The 12,249-nt window shown below is 44.0% G+C and overlaps 1 protein-coding gene across 2 annotated transcripts in view; it reads right to left on the bottom strand.

The window, feature by feature from the left end:
- STAC (SH3 and cysteine rich domain) overlaps positions 1–12,249 on the bottom strand; it is a 104,917-nt gene that overhangs the window by 10,849 nt on the left and 81,819 nt on the right. For both annotated transcript variants that reach the window (XM_074945412.1, XM_074945411.1), the window contains exons 7-8: positions 11,003–11,067; positions 2,713–2,801 (exon numbers count right to left, since the gene is read on the bottom strand). In XM_074945412.1, coding sequence (XP_074801513.1) covers positions 2,713–2,801; positions 11,003–11,067 — 154 coding nt within the window. The remainder of the gene's footprint in view (positions 1–2,712; positions 2,802–11,002; positions 11,068–12,249) is intronic.

Below are 12,249 nucleotides of genomic sequence, written 5' to 3' on the forward strand. Positions count from 1 at the left end.
ATCACCATGTTACATGAAGGCATTAATTATTGTTGGGACACAGAATCTTATCAGCCAGGTTCTCATGCTGTTACTGCTAAAGGAAGGCAGCAAGAAACCAGTTTTATTTAACTGACAAATATAATTAATCAGCAGGGATGTAATTCTACACAAATATCTTTTTGATTCAAATGGGACATATTTACCTTTATAATGCATGGAGTCATGCTGTAATTGCTCAGTATCATAAGCCAGCTGACTATTTCCAGCCTCGGGCTGGGAGAATAATTTGGCCAGAAATATTAGCCTACTCCAACTTCCCATATTTGAGTCTGCTGGGCTCATCCCTAATATTGCAGCATTAGTTCAGCAGATATCTGAAGACCCACTTTGATGCTGCATCAAGTTGTTTCACAAACATGACACACTGTGCTGTTGGACGCAAGTTCTGCCCACTTCCCAATGTGACCAGCTCCAAGAGCTCTGTTCTGCTGGGTGTGAGCCTTTCCTTGGGGTCATGGGGGTTTTGCTGAAATTAATGGGCAATAACCGAACCCTAATTTCTCCAGCTTTCCCCACATCCTATCTTGAACTCATTGTACAAGTGTGATGATATCACAGAACCATAAAGCTTCCAGTCTTTTTGGAACATGTCAGGAACTGTTTGGACAGTGCGTGCTAGAGAGGGCACATCAGACCTGGGTTTGATTCCAAGCTACGCCACTTAAAAGCTAGACCAACTCCCATTAAAGTCAAGGGACTGAGTCTTTAATTTCTCTGTCTCTGTTTTCCCCTTTATCAAATGGGGATAATAATGCTTGCCAACATTTTTAAAGTGCTTTGGGCAAGCTTTTAAAAAGGTATTTAGGCATCTAAAGATGCATACAGGTGCCTAGTGGAATTTTCAAAACCATCTATGTGTCTTACTCCCATTGGTTTAAATGAAAATCTAACCCGTAGTGAGCAATGTGAATCCAGCCCAGGTCAGTAGCGACCAAATAGCATTGCTATCTGGTGGCTATTTGATGCTCTTCGTTGTGGTGGCTTTTGGCCACACAACAAAACCTACCACCATAACAAGTGTCACTAATCAAAAACTTAGCTGGCATCTCAACAGAGAAGACAAGTCAATCCAAAGCAGTCCTCATTTATCAACCATCAGGAGAGACTGCAAGGCACACTTTTATACCTTGTTGTAAGGGTGTGGGAGGACTCTGGCGGGGATGGTAAGCTCTTACGTCCGTGGTTCAACTTCTGGGTTATTAGACATGGTTGGGGAGGGTGGTTACATTACATTTTTAAATGGTGGTCCTTTTTAATTGAATGAGTGAGTGCGTAAACCAAAATAAACCAATAAAGCAAAATGAAAGTCCAACATGCAGAGCATTTAGACATAGGAGCTCTGTATTCCTAGCAAGTGTCATCCTGCATGTGGCTATTTTCTATCCAGTTATCACACCTGAAACAAAGCAATCATGGAAAAATGCCAGCCATGCAAAATGATAGCTCTGTCTTGAGCAAGGAGAGGGCACAGTTGAAAACTGGGAAATAGAGATATGCTGAAGAGTGGGACTTTTCTCGAGTGACTTTGTAAGTATATTTTATTGGAGTCAGCATCCTACTGGTTTGATCTTGGGTAAATCATGAAGAGAGCGGATATGTTTTGTGAACAGTGCCCAAAGCAGACAGCACTCCTAGAGCCTATTAAAGTCTCTGCAACAATCTACTCACTGTGGGCCTGCATCAAAGCCCATGGTAGTAAATGGAAAGATTCCCTTTGACTTCAGTGGGGCTTTGGAACAGGCCCTGTGAGACTGGACAAAGCAGCACTAGTGCAGGGTTACATGAAAAAGTGCTAAAGAATATATATTTGAACCAGAAGATTTTGCAATTCAGACCAATCTTCCATATAATGTAAAAGAAAACACACTAGCAACCATTCACCATCTTGAGATCCTCCTCATTCTCGGGGAGGGAGCAATCAGTTAAATAACACTGGTAGAAGTTCCAACATTGTTACTAGAGCTGGTTAGAAAATGGGATTCTTTTTCCTGTGGAAATTTTTTTTTGTCAAAATCCCCTAAATTTAAAACCGGATACTTTTTCAGTTTTTTGGTTGCTGAAAATTGAAAATCTTTTGGCCAAAACAAAAGAAAGTTTGTCATTTTCTGATTTAAAAAAAATCTAAAATATCAAGGAAAGCAGACACTTTCTGCAAAAATATTTATTTAGTTGAAAATCCAATTTTCTGTTAAAATTTTTTCAACCATCCCAAAAGAGACTTCAGCACTTAGGAACCTAAGTCTCATTAGAATCATAGAATATCAGGGTTGGGAGGGACCTCAGGATATCATCTCGTCCAACCCCCTGCTCAAAGCAGGACCAATCCCCAACTAAATCATCCCAGCCCGGGCTTTGTCAAGCTTGAAAGTCATTGAATGGGAGCATAATTTTCAAAAGCGCCGAAGTCACTGGACTTTGGCACCAAAATGACTTGAAAGTTTTACCCATTATTTTCTTTGTAAAAAGCTTCTCCCCAACTCTGCATCATTTTCATAAGTAGAAAGAGGGAAAAGATACATAATTAAATAGCTGTGAGACCATTATATATATAAATAATATAATGCAAATAGCATAGCAAAAATTAGAATTAAAAGTACAACACTGATTTAAGTCTGCACCATTCTCAGTTTCCCTGGGTCAAATCAATAAGTAAATATGTCAGCACTTTACCTCATCTCCAAGTCTTCATTCTCTTGTGGTACAAATTTGTACAAGGCAACGTAGGCGTGCATTTGTGATGTGTCTTTATAAACAGGACCCTTTAAGGGGGAAAAAAAAAACAGAAGAAAACCTGTAAGTTGCTGGCTGCCTGAATTGCCGTGTCCTGGACAGAGATGGGTCTGAGATGCAATATTTGGCTCCAGATCTGAACTTTTTTAAAATCTGGGGCCTTTCAATCCAGGATTTTCGTTCATCCCATTAAAGACATAGGGACAAGAGTCACAGCTGGCTCTAAATCAAAGAAACGTTTACATTATAGGAGGGCATTAGGGGATAAACATGACTTCTGAAGTTTGCAACAATTAGACCCTCTAGAACCACAGGTTCAAGTTCTGGCAGAGCTGACTCAGCTTTTCATCCTCCAGAAACAGGTAAAGAGTGCTTTGTGCAGTTTACTATTTGTGCATATTTTGAGTGAGATCTTAAAAAAACCCATGCTCTCCGCTGTATGTTAAGGGCTGCATGCTATGTGCCTGGCAGTTTTTTACTGTCATATAGAATCATAAAAATATAGGGCTAGAAGGGACCTCAAGAAGTCATCAAGTCCAGCCCTCTGTGCTGAGGCAGGACCAAGTAAACTTCGACCCATCCCTGACAGGTGTTTGTCCAACCAGTTCTCAAAAACTCCAATGTTGGGGATTCCACAACCCCCCTTGAAAGAACAGGAAGCTTTTCCAAATAGTTAACCTAAAGCTCCCATGCTGCAGATTAAGCCAATTACTTCCTTCAATAAACATGGAAAACAATTGATCAGAGTCCTCTTTATAACAGCCCTTAACATATTTGAAGACTACTCTTGGGACTCCCACCAGTTTTGTTTTTCTTTTCTCAAGACTAAACAGTTTTTTAACCTTTCCTCATAGGTCAGGTTTTCTGTACTTTTATGATTTTTGTTACTCTCCTCTGAATTCTCTCCAATTTATCCACATCTTTGTTGTGTCCAGAACTGGACACAGTATGCAGCTCTGACCTCACCAGGGCTGAGTAAAGCAGGACAGTTACCTCCTGAGTCTTACATACAACACTCCTGTTCTTACACCCTGAAAATATCAGACTGTTTTGCAACTGTAGCACATTGTTGACTCATATTCAAGTTGTGATCCACTGTAACAATCAGATCCTTTACTCTAGTACTACCACTTAGCCAGATATTTCCCATTTTGTAGTTGTGGATTTGATTTTTCCTTCCTAAATGAAGTACTGTGCACTTATCTTTACTGAACTTTATCTTGTTGAACTCAGACCAGTTCTACATTTTGTCAAGGTCCTTTTGAATTTTAATCTTGCCCTCCAAAGTGCTTGCAACCCCTCCCAGCTTGGTGTCATCTACAAATTTTATAAGCAAATTATCCACTCCATTATGCAAGTTATTAATGAAATCACTAGATACACCCTCCCAGTATGACAGTGAACCATTAATAGCTACTATTTGAATACTGCTTTCCAACCAGTTGTGCACCCACCTTGTTGTAAATTCATCTAGACCACATTTCCCTAGTTTGCTTATGAGAATGTCATGTGGGACTGTGTCAAAATCAAGATATATCACATCTATTGCTTTCTTTCTATCCATTAGGACTGTCATCCTGTCAAAGAAGGAAGTTAGGTTGGTTTGGCATGATTTGTTCTTGACAAATCCGTGCTAGTTGCTCCTTATAACCCTATTATCCTCTAAGTGTTTACAAATTGCTTATTTAATAATTTGTTCCAGTATCTTTCCAGGTATTGAAGTTAGACTGACAGGTCTATAATTCCTGGGGTCCTCTTTGTTCCCGTGTTTAAAGATAGGTACTATATTTGCCATTCTCCAGTACTCTAGGAACTCACCTGTCCTCCATGAATTCTTGAATATAATTGGAAATAGTTCTCAGATTGCTTCAGCTAGTTCCTTAAGTACCCTAGGGTGAATTTCATCACACCTTGCTGACTTGAATAATCTAAATGTTCTTGAACCTGTACGTCTCTATTTTGGCTTCTGTTCCTTCCCCTTTCTTGTTCATATTAATTGTATTAAGTAGCTGGTCACCATTAGCCTTTTTAATGAAGACCGAAGCAAAATAGGCATTAACCACCACTGCCTTCTTAATATCATCAGTTATAAGTGCTCCTTCCCTTCTAAGTATAGTACCTATGCTTTTCTTTGCCTTTCTCTTGATTTTAATGTATTTAAAGAACCTCTTCTCATTCCTTTTTATGTTTCTTGCTAGGTATAACTCATTTTATGCCTTAGCCCTGGTCTACATTACACGTTTAGGTTGAATTTAGCAGTGTTAGATCGATTTAACCCTGCACCCGTCCACACGACCAAGCCTGTTTTGTCGACTTAAAGGGCTCTTAAAATCTATTTCTGTACTCCTCCCCAACGAGGGGATTAGCGCTAAAATTGACATCGCTGGGTTGAATTTGGGGGTACTGTGGATGCAATTCGACAGTATTGGCCTCCAGGAGCTATCCCAGAGTGCTCCATTGTGACCACTCTGGACAGCACTATCAACTCAGATGCATTGGCCAGGTAGACAGGAAAAGCCTTGTGAACTTTTGAATGTCATTTCCTGTTTGGCCAGCGTGGCAAGCTGATCAGCAGAGGTGACCATGCAGAGCTCATCAGACAGGTGACCATGGAGTCCCAGAATCGCAAAAGAGCTCCAACATGGACCAGACGGGAGGTACTGGATCTGATCACTGTATGGGGAGATGAATCTGTGCTATCAGAACTCCGTTCCAAAAGACGAAATGCCAAAATATTTGAAAAAAATCTCGCATGCCGCTTCTATGATGAGCTGCATGCGATTCTAGGGGATGCCTCTACAACTACCCCACCCCTGTACGTGGACTCCTGCAAGGGAGTCTCACGCAACAGGGATGCGGATTTTTGGGACGAGGAAGATGATGATGATGAGGAGGTTGAAGATAGCGCACAGCACGCAAGCAGAGAAACCGTTCTCCCTGACAGCCAGGAACTGTTTATCACCCTGGAGACAATACCCTCCCAACCCGGGCTCCTGGACCTTGAAGGCAGAGAAGGCACCTCTCGTGAGTGTACATTTGTTAATATAATACATGGTTTAAAAGCAAGCATTTAATGATTAATTTGCCCTGAAGACTTGGGATGCATTCGCGGCCAGTACAGCTACTGGAAAAGTCTGTTAACGTGTCTGGGGATGGAGCGGAAATCCTCCAGGGACATCTCCATGAAGCTCTCCTGGAGGTACTCCCAAAGGCTTTGCAAAAGATTTCTGGGGAGGGCAGCCTTATTGCATCCTCCATGGTAGGACACTTTACCACGGCAGGCCAGCAGCACGTAGTCTAGAATCATTGCATAAGAAAGCATGGCAGCGTATGGTCCTGGTGTTTGCTGGCATTCAAGCAACATCCGTTCTTTATCTCTGTATTATCCTCAGGAGAGTGATATCATTCATGGTCACCTAGTTGAAATAGGGTGCTTTTCTTAAGGGGACATTCAGAGGTGCCTGTTCCTGCTGGGCTGTGTGCCTGTGGCTGAAAAGAAATCATCCCCGCTGTTAGCCACGCGGTGGGAGGGTGAAGCAATCTTCGCAGAGAATTGGGTGCGAGGGGGGTTTAGTTGGGTTTGTGCTGCATGTTAACCCGAAAACCACAGCCCCTCCTTTTAAATGGCCAACCCAATGGGTGCTTGGTATGGGAAATGAGGGTGCTGCTGTTTGAAACCATTTCCACATATTATGAAGGTTAAAGAAGCCAAAAGACTGTGGTTTACCATGGCTGTCTGCAAGCCGAAGTCTGTTGCCCAGCCCTGCGTGTGTGATCTCTCACACCAGCCGGCAGGCCCTCAATTTAAGAGGCAAAATACGACCTTGTAAAGAAAGCACATGTGCTATGTAATGTTAACAGCTTGGTTCACCATGAAAGAGTCTACCCATTGTTCTCTAAAATGTGTCTTTTTAAATACTACTCTCCCTTTTTTTCCTCCCGCAGCTGCAAGTGTTTCAACGCTCCCCCTATCATCTCTCTCCCAGAGGCTAGCGCAGATAAGGCGGCGAAAAAAATGCAATCGCGATGAAATGTTCTCTGAGCACATGCAGTCCTCCCACACTGAAAGAGCCCAGCAGAATGTGTGGAGGCAGACAATGTCACAGTCCAGGAAAGCATAAAATGAACACGAGGACAGGAGGGACACGTGTGAGGATAGATGGCTGGAGCAAGAGGAGCGGTGGTGGCAGTGTGATGAGAGGAGGCAGGAAGCAAAGCTGAGGCTACTGGAGGATCAAACTGATATGCTCCAGCATATGGTTGAGGTGCAGGAAAGGCAGCAGGAGCACTGACTGCTGCTGCAGCCCCTGTGTAACCAACCGTCCTCCTCCCCAAGTTCCATAGCCTCCACACCCAGATGCCCAAGAATGCAGGTGGGGGGGGGGGCCCTCCGGGCACCCAACCACTCCACCCCAGAGGACTGCCCAAGCAACAGAAGACTGGCATTCAATAAGTTTTGAAGTGCAGTGTGGCCTTGTCCTTCCCTCCTCCTCCACCCCTCCTGGGCTACCGTGGCAGTTATCCCCCTATTTGTGTGATGAATTAATAAAGAATGCATGAATTTGAAACAACAATGACTTTATTGCCTCTGCAAGTGGTGACCGAAGGGGGGAGGGGAGGGCGGCTGGCTTACAGGGAAGTAGAGTGAACCAACGGGGTAGGTTTTCATCAAGGAGAAACAAACAGAACTGTCACACCGTAACCTGGCCCGTCATGAAACTGGTTTTCAAAGCTTCTCTGATGCGCAGCCCACCCTGCTGTGCTCTTCTAACCACCCTGGTGTTGGGCTGTGCGTAATCAGCGGCCAGGCGATTTGCCTCAACCTCCCACCCCGCCATAAACGTCTCCCCCTTTCTCTCACAGATATTGTGGAGCACACAGCAAGCAGTAATAACAACTGGAATATTGGTTTTGCTGAGGTCTAACTGAGTCAGTAAACTGCGCCAGCGTGCTTTTAAACATCCAAATGCACATTCTACCACCATTCTGCCCTTGCTCAGCCTATAGTTGAACAGCTCCTGATTACCATCCAGGGTGTCTGTGTATGGCTTCATGAGCTATGGCATTAAGGGGTAGGCTGGGTCCCCAAGGATAACTGTAGGCATTTCAACATCCCCAACGGTTATTTTCTGGTCTGGAAAGTAAGCCCTTTGCTGAAGCCATTCAGACAGACCAGAGTTCCTGAAGATGCAAGCATCATGTACCTTTCCCAGCCATCCCACGTTGATGTTGGTGAAACGTCCCTTGTGATCCACCAGTGCTTGCAGCACCATTGAAAAGTACCCCTTGCAGTTTATATACTGGCTGCCTTAGTGCTCCGGTCCCAAGATAGGGATATGTGTTCCGTCTATCGCCCCACCACAGTTAGGGAATCCCATTGCACCAAAGCCATCCACTATGACCTGCACATTTCCCAGAGTCACTACCCTTGATAGCAGCAGGTCAGTGATTGCACTGGCTACTTGGATCACAGCAGCCCCCACAGTAGATTTGCCCACTCCAAATTGACTCCTGACTGACCGGTAGGTGTCTGGCGTTGCAAGATTCCAGAGGGCTATCACCATTCGCTTGTGAGGGCTGTGCTGTGAGGACTACTCTTATCTTGGTATTCTTGTGCTTCAGGGCAGGGGAAAGCAAGTCACAAAGTTCCATGAAAGTGCCCTTACGCCTGCAAAAGTTTCGCAGCCACTGGGAATCATCCAAGACCTGCAACACTATGTGGTCCCACCAGTCTGTGCTTGTTTCCCGGGCCCAGAATCAGCATTCAACAGCATGAACCTGCCCCATTACCACCATGATGTCCAAATTACCAGGGCCCGTGCTTTGAGAGAAGTCTGTGTCCATGTCCTCATCACTCTCGTCACCGCGCTGCTGTCGCCTCCTCACCTGCTTTTGCAGGTTCTGGTCCTGCACATGCTGCAGGATAATGCGTGAGGTGTTTACAGTGCTCATAACTGCCGCGGTGATCTGCGCGGGCTTCATGCTTGCCATGCTATGGTGTCTGCAGGAGAGCAGAGTGGCAGCGGAAGCGGTCGTTCGATGACGATGGTTTGCAGCCCTACTGCACCGTCTGCTGCCAGAGCAGGAGAGCAGAGTGGCAGCAGAAGCGGTCGCGTTCCGTCGTTCGATGACGATGGTTTGCAGCCTTGCTGCACTGTCTGCTGCCAGAGCAAGAGAGCAGAGTGGCAGTGGCAGTGGTCGTTTGATAATGATGGTTTGCAGCCCTATTGCAGCATCTGCTGCCAGAGCAGGAGAACAGAGTGGCAGCGGAAGCGGTCGTTTGATGATGATGGTTTGCAGCCCTACTGCACCGTCTGCTGCCAGCAGCACCCAGGACACAACAGCGGCGGCTGAGCTGAGCGGGCTGCATGCTTGCCATGGTATGGCGTCTGCGTGGAAAAAAGGCGTGAAATGATTGTCTGCTGTTGCTCTCACAGAGGGAGGGGCGACTGACAACATGTACCCAAAACCACCCACGACAATGTTTTGCCCCATCAGGCATTGGGAGCTCTATCCAGGATTCCAATGGGTGGCGGAGACTGCGGGAACTGTGGGATAGCTACCCACAGTGCAACGCTCTGAAAGTCAACGCTAGCCTCGGTACTGTGGACACACTCTGCCAACTTAACGCACTTAGTGGAATCGACCGTATAAAATCGCTTCTTAAAAAAATCGACTTCTATAAATTCGACCTAATTTCGTAGTGTAGAGATTAGTCTCTCTGATTTTGTCCCTACCTACACGTGCTGTTCTTTTATACTCCTCCTTAGCAATTTGTCCATGTTTCCACTTTTTGTAGCATTCCTTTTTGATTTTCAGGTCATTGAAGAGCTCCTGATGGAGTCATATTGGCCTCTTATTATTCCTCTTATCTTTCCTTTGCATCAGGATAGTTTACAGTTGTCTTTAATACTGTCTCCTTGAGAATCTGTCAGCCCTCCTGAACTCCTTTCCCCCTTAGATAAGGTCCTATGGGAAGAGAATCTCTCCATTCTCTGAGTTTGTTAATATCTTCTTATTTGAAGTCCATTGCCCTTATTCTGCTGTTCCCATTCCTTCTTTTCTTTAGAATTGTGAAATCTATAATTTCATGGTTACTTTCACCCAAACTGCCCACTTCAGATTCACTACCAATTCCTCCCTGTTGCTCAGAATCAAATCTAAAATGGCTGTCCTCCTGGTTCCTTCCTCCACTTTCTGAAATAAAAAGAAGTCTCCAATGCAATCCAAGCACTTATTGGAAAATTTGTGTTTTGCCAGTTTATTTTTCTAACAGATGTCTGGGTAAAGTCCTCTCATTACTACCAGGTCTTTTGTTTTGGATATTTCTGTTATTTGTTCTTGAAATACTTCATCCACCTCCTTGTCCTGATTTGGTGGTCTATAATGGACCCCTACCATGATGTCACCCTATTTTTTTTTTTTACCCTTTTGATCAGACCACTTTCAGCTGGTCTGCCTCTTACCTCCTCCTGGACTATAGAATAGGTGTATATATTCTTGATGTATAATGCAACACTTCCTTCCTTTTTATCCTGCCTGTCCTTTCTTAAGCCATAATTTAGCTTATGGACTAATACTTTCAGTTCTTTCTGTTTATTCCTCACACTCCTTGCATTTATGTATAGACATTTAAAATGTTGAGCAGATTCCTCCACTGATTTCCTTGTTATTGCTCCTATGGCCCAACTGTAATTTTCCGTGTCTCCTCTCCAGCCCCCTTCCCCGCCAACATCTAGCCCTCTGTTAAAGTCACCTTTTTTATACGACGGGTATAAATTATAAAGAGCTAGCCTGTGCTGATCATGCACAGTGCTGAGTAAGGTGGTACATAACCATGAAAGCCAGAGCTCAAGGAAGGACTGGGTACTCTCCCACCTCAGGAACGTTTGCCCAGTGTGCTCAGTGAGGGAGACCACTCCTTGCATTCCTTCTCTCCATATATGACCTCACACAAGGGCCAGGGACAATTTGGCCAAAAGAAACTGCAAAAAGACCAAGATCCTTTTCAAATGATGTCAGACTCTGGATTGTGCAGCACCATTTTTATGCTGTCACAGCTGTAAGACTGCTCCATTGTAATCACATTCACATTGCTCTGGCTCACCTGTCATAATGCTTGTGTTGACCAGGCCAATTTATAATACTCACCTAAGCGTGTTTCTGTAAAAACAAGCCCCTTAAATCAATTAACATTTTCACTATACCCTCACTAAATCTTGGCCCATACCAGGGAGTTTATCCTTTTTGATTCTTCTCCAAAGTCTTCTGTTCCATTTTCTGAGTAGGTAAACACTGAAATAAAACAAAACACATGACATTTTAGGGACAGGTGAAGGCCATTCACCTCCCGAGGCCCGCCTTATATCTCTCTCCCCTAATCCTCCCTTTCTAATTTTCACTACCGCTCTCAGTAATGTCCTTCTTTTATTAATCAGTCATTTTGTTTTGCAGTAGCATTTATAGGCCCCAACCAAGTCAGGGGCCCCATTGTGCTAAGCACTGTACAAAGAAGTAGCACAAGATAGTCCTTGCTTGAAGAATTAACAATCAGAACACACAAAATAAAAGGTGGGAAGGGATATAGGAGAATTGCCCAAGGTCATGCAGCAGGTCAGAGGCGGAGTTGGGAATCGAGCCCAGGTCTCTTGATTCCCAGGCCAATAAGATTCTGGCAGCCTTACTCACACTGCGTAACACCTCACTTTGTGGGTAACTCCACTGAAATCAATGGGTCTACTCAAGCAGTAAGGTCCCACTCAGGGTTAATAAGGGTATCAGAATTTATCTTAATCTACTGTAATTATTTCATTAGCTGATTTATAACATGCTTCAGGTGCCTTCCCTGCTAACATCAATTGCTTTATTACACTGACTATGTTCCTTCTTCACTCTCTAAGAACAGTTTCCTAATTTTTAGAGAATGGTGTTCCCTACTTTTGGACAAAGCCCATCCATGATTTTAGTAGATGGAAGCCATCAACTGTTCTGGGCCTAAGTCACTTTTCTAAGAGTTTAGTCCCAGCATTGGATTACATTTGTTGTTAGAAAAATAAGAAGTACATGACAGAAGTCTCCAAAAGCAGTCCAAGCCAGTGATTGTTCTATGTATTGTTGTCTCCCTTCTCTGTGATTTAGTTTCATACTTTCAGAATAATAAAAGCCAAGAAGCCAGTGCACTCCTGCTGAATCTCTCTCTGCCTCCCCAGTGACATAGCAAGAGAAGGTCAGTAAGGTAATATCTGTTTTTGGGCCAACTTCTGTTGGTGAGAGAGACAAGCTTTTGAGCTCACACAGAGCTCTTCAGTTCTGGAGAAGAGCTCTGTGTAAGTTCAAAAGCTTGTCTCTGTCACCAACAGAAGTTGGTCCAATAACAGAAAGGATGAGTGAGGTAATATCTATCTAGACTTACATCATTCATAATGTGAAAAAGCTTTACAAAATTTTAGAGTGCATTTCTGACCTGAAAAGTCGACT

This window comes from Natator depressus, chromosome 2, assembly GCF_965152275.1.
Source record: "Natator depressus isolate rNatDep1 chromosome 2, rNatDep2.hap1, whole genome shotgun sequence".
Lineage (NCBI taxonomy): Eukaryota > Metazoa > Chordata > Testudines > Cheloniidae > Natator > Natator depressus.